Source organism: Frankliniella occidentalis, unplaced genomic scaffold (assembly GCF_000697945.3).
Source record: "Frankliniella occidentalis isolate FOCC.00 unplaced genomic scaffold, Focc_3.1 Scaffold4733, whole genome shotgun sequence".
NCBI lineage: Eukaryota > Metazoa > Arthropoda > Insecta > Thysanoptera > Thripidae > Frankliniella > Frankliniella occidentalis.
The window spans coordinates 1-3,930 of record NW_026271779.1 but is presented as its reverse complement, the minus strand read 5'-3'; the positions used below and the strand labels follow the sequence as shown (position 1 = coordinate 3,930).

The following is a 3,930-nucleotide window of genomic DNA, read 5'->3' as shown; positions in this document are numbered from 1 at the left end:
GGGGGGGGGGCTGGACGCTGCCGCGGGGTTTCCCGAAGGTTGACGACACAAAAGGCGGAGTGGCCGCGGCGCCGCGGGAAAACGTGGAGAATCCTCCGATACAGTCAGCCCCCCTTCCCCTTTTCACCCCCCGGGGGCTCCAACTCCGCGTACCCTCAGGGGCGCAAGGTCGGGCTTATGGGCAAGGGACTACTGTTCGGCCATAAAAGAGGACGGCTTTCCGCCGGCGGCCCTGTTTTGTTTGCGACTTGTTGCTTTTCGCGCGGGGTGCGCTCGTCCGTCAAACATGCGGGCCTCTCCCTCCTCCTTCTCCTCATTCTCGAGTTCCCGTCCCCGCGTGGTTCGGTCTGCTCGCTTATTGCTTACCCGAGTTGTTTTGTGTTCCTGCTTGCCTCCCCTTTGCGGACTCAGCTCGCGGAAGAGGTAAGCCATGGCATGGCGGCACTACCGTGGTTGCAGTATTAATTTGGCTCGCTAGATTGCAAAAGAATGGCGCATAATGCATCATGGCGCCATTTGCAAACGGAAACGGAGCCTCAATGACTGCGCCCCGCGTGTGCTACAACTTTGTGTCGACGTTGCAGGACGAGCACATGGACGCGAGCGTGACCGAGACGTACATGGGCGAGTGGAAGAACGACAAGCGGAGCGGCTTCGGGCTGAGCGAGCGGTCCGACGGGCTGCGCTACGAGGGCGAGTGGTTCAACAACAAGAAGTACGGCTACGGCGTGACCACCTTCAAGGACGGCACCCGGGAGGAGGGCAAGTACAAGAACAACGTGCTCATCACGAGCCAGAAGAAGAAGCACCTGTTCCTCATCCGGTCGGCCAAGTTCCGGGAGCGGATCGACGCGGCCGTGTCGGCGGCGCAGCGCGCGTCCAAGATCGCGCTCCAGAAGGCGGACATCGCCATCTCGAGGTAGGTGGGTGTGGGTGGGGACAGCTGGCAGCCAGTGTGCTCGCCAGGCCCGCAAACTGTGCACAGCACGCCCTGCTCGTTCGTCCCTTTTGTCTGCTGATCGTCTCTGACCATGGCGCCTTACGGCCCAAAAGAGTAGGCAACCCGCCCGCACGTGTGCTTTGCGGCACAGTCCATCTGTGGAGAAACGCAAGGCGGCCGAGCAACCTGGCGTAGATCAGTGTCCAAATCCCACCTTTGTCCTTATCATTTTCTTCTCTTTCTTTGAGACACTCGTACTACATTACTCTCTGCCCCGCAGGACGGCCACGGCGCGCGGCAAAGCTGAGCTGGCGGACATCGCCGCGGAGCACGCGAGGGAGGACCACGAGACCGCGAGGATGACGGCCAAGCAGTTCGCGCCGGACTTCAATCAGCCAGGTACGGCCTCGGCACGGACGGGGAAGCCCTGTCAGAACACGACAAACTGCCAGGGCGTTGTATATTTCTGGAGCCTCGCGCCCATTCCTCAGATTCGCCTTAACCCACCCCACTGGTTTCTTTCCGTGCGCAGGTCTCGACCGAATAGGCAAGGACACGGCCAAGTTCCGCCCTCCGCCCGAGGACGCCGTCCCGGGCAAGTCGATCCTCACCAAGACGGGCAGTATCGACCACATGAACCACGCGCCGACTCAGCAGCAGCAGCAGCTGCACGCTCAGCAACAGCAGCAGGCGCAGCAGCAGCAGCAGCAGGCGCAGGCCCAGGCGCAGCAGCAGCAACAGCAGCAACAACAACTCCTTCAGCAGCAGCTGCAGACGCAGCACTTGCACAACCAGCTGCAGCAACAGCTGCAGCAGCAGCAGCAGATGCAGCAGTCGTACAACCAGCAGTACAACCTGCAGCCGCAGTACCAGTCCACCATCACCCCGCCCACCCCTCTCCCCGAGGCCAACGCGATGCCGAACTTCCAGCAGAGTGGGTGCCTCCCTTCGCTTCCCCGCTTAACCGTTAGTGCCGTACACTCACACTTGACTGACCCCGCGTGCTTTCTTGTCCGCAGTGAGCGGCGTGTCGCTCGGGCTCGGCCAGGCCACCCAGGGCCTCGCGCAGGGCCTGGGCCAGATGGGGCCCGGCATGAGCATGGGCCACGCGCCGCTGCACCAGGACGGCGACAACATGTCCACCGGCGGCGGCTCGGTCGGCGGCCGGCGCACCTCGCTGCGGCGCAACTCGCGCCTCGTCAGCTCCATGTCGCACGACAGCCCCGCCTACAACTTCCAGCAGGCCATGTCCGACCACTTCGACCAGTACAAGCGCCCGCCGAGCAGGGACTCGTCCGTGGACCGCTACTCCAGGGCCGCCATGGGCGCGGCCCGGCTCTCCTCCGGGTCCAGGCAGCCCAGCGTGGACAAGAACGCGCCCCCCGAGATCTTGGACAGGTGAGTGGATTCGCCAGTAAGGTAGGAAGGGCACGGGTGAGTCCGATACGTTGGAATATGTGGACAGTGCTTTAGCCAGTGTGAAGCTTCGACACAAGATCATCGGTGCTGTTAAACTGACCATCGGCCAGGGAAAAACCACTGGTGGGTTGTGTGAGAATTGCCAATAAAGCCTTTCGGTAAAACTGAAATTTAGAAGAATGCATGGAACAAGAAAAGTCGGAAGTCACTATGTTAAAGCATAGCGACGTTCGTTTCCTTCTTCCCCACATTCTTTCGCATTTTGTTAGCTTTACCGGAATGCTCTATTGCTAGTATACTTGAAGGAACTCAAAAGCCGCGAGAACGAATGGTTAGGAGATGCAAAGACGAATGCGTGACGAACAAAGTTCCATGTCACTATCATCAGAAAACAAATCGTCCTGATCGTTCGCAACTTCTTTTCATCTTGTCCCCATTCCAACTTCCGTTCTTGAGATTGAGCGCAATGCGCATAATATATTGAAGGGGAAACCCCCCAAACGGCACCCCAGGGTGTTCTACATCCTTCACCGTCTCACGCCCCTCTCTGTGCGACAGGACGCAGCGCGCCGGGTCCAGCGCCCGGGGGACGACGCCCGCCCCCGGCGGCGGCAGCAACGGCTCGGCGGTGGGGGCGGGCGCGCAGGGGCTGAGCCAGGGGCTGGGCCACCAGCGCGGCTCGCTGGGCCAGGCCGTCGCCCACCAGCCCATGGCGGCGCCCGCGCCCTACGCGGTGCCCTCCACCGAGCAGCCGTTCGAGGACGTACTGCTGCGGAAGAGGAACCTCGGCCAGGACATCATCCCCTCGCCGGCGCAGCCCAAGAGGACAGAATCCCTGTACATTAACCCCAACCCCAGAGGGGCCGCCCCCAAGGTGAGCACACACACAGACACGCCCGCTGTTCACTCAGTCCGCCAGCCAGGCTGTCAACCAGTTGAAGGTACGGTAGACCGACGTCCGGGAGGAAGGGAGGGGTCGGGGGGCGCAGGGGAACCGCCACCCAAAACCGAAATCGACCGTCGATATCTGATTCCGTTGCTCGCGTTCCCTTTTCTTGACACCAATGCACCGCCGATGCGGAAGACCTTTGCGTGGCGCGCGGTGGCACGTGCTCTTCAGACAGACTCATTAAGCCAAGGGTAACATTTTTGTCGCCAGAGACAGGCTTGGCCGCCCCGTCCGGCCCGCCCGCCCCGGCCTGACACAAGGCTCGAGCTTTTCTCTCCTAACTACCGCGGGGGCTGCCAGGGAGCGCCAGAGGCCAGAGGACGTGCCGGCGAGGCGCGGCGGGGCGCGGCGGGGCGCGGCGGGGCGTGGCGGGGCGCGGCGGGCCGAGTAAAGCTTGGCAGGAAAACGTTCACCACAATGCGATGTTTACGGCGGCCGTCTCATAATAGTCCGCTCCGCTCAAGCTTTGCTCCCGCAGGCCCGCCCCGCCCCGCCCGAGCACGTTCACTGTTCACCGTCTAAAGTTCATCTGCTGCTCATGTCTTTAGTCTTCCCCGCTCCCGTGCCCCCCTCTCAAACTTCACTCTTCTGTGTCCCTCCCTCCCTCCCTCCCTCCCTCCCG

At 62.1% G+C, this 3,930-nt stretch overlaps 1 protein-coding gene across 1 annotated transcript; it reads left to right on the top strand.

The window, feature by feature from the left end:
- Positions 1-162: 162 nt before the first annotated feature.
- On the top strand, positions 163-3,641 carry LOC113210504 (ankyrin repeat and KH domain-containing protein mask). The gene is made up of 6 exons (XM_052276859.1): positions 163-423; positions 585-919; positions 1,221-1,339; positions 1,473-1,874; positions 1,960-2,338; positions 2,918-3,641. Exons 1-6 carry the CDS (start codon positions 178-180, stop codon positions 3,501-3,503), a joined length of 2,067 nt encoding a protein of 688 aa, XP_052132819.1. The 5' UTR covers positions 163-177; the 3' UTR covers positions 3,504-3,641.
- The last annotated feature ends 289 nt before the right edge of the window (positions 3,642-3,930 follow it).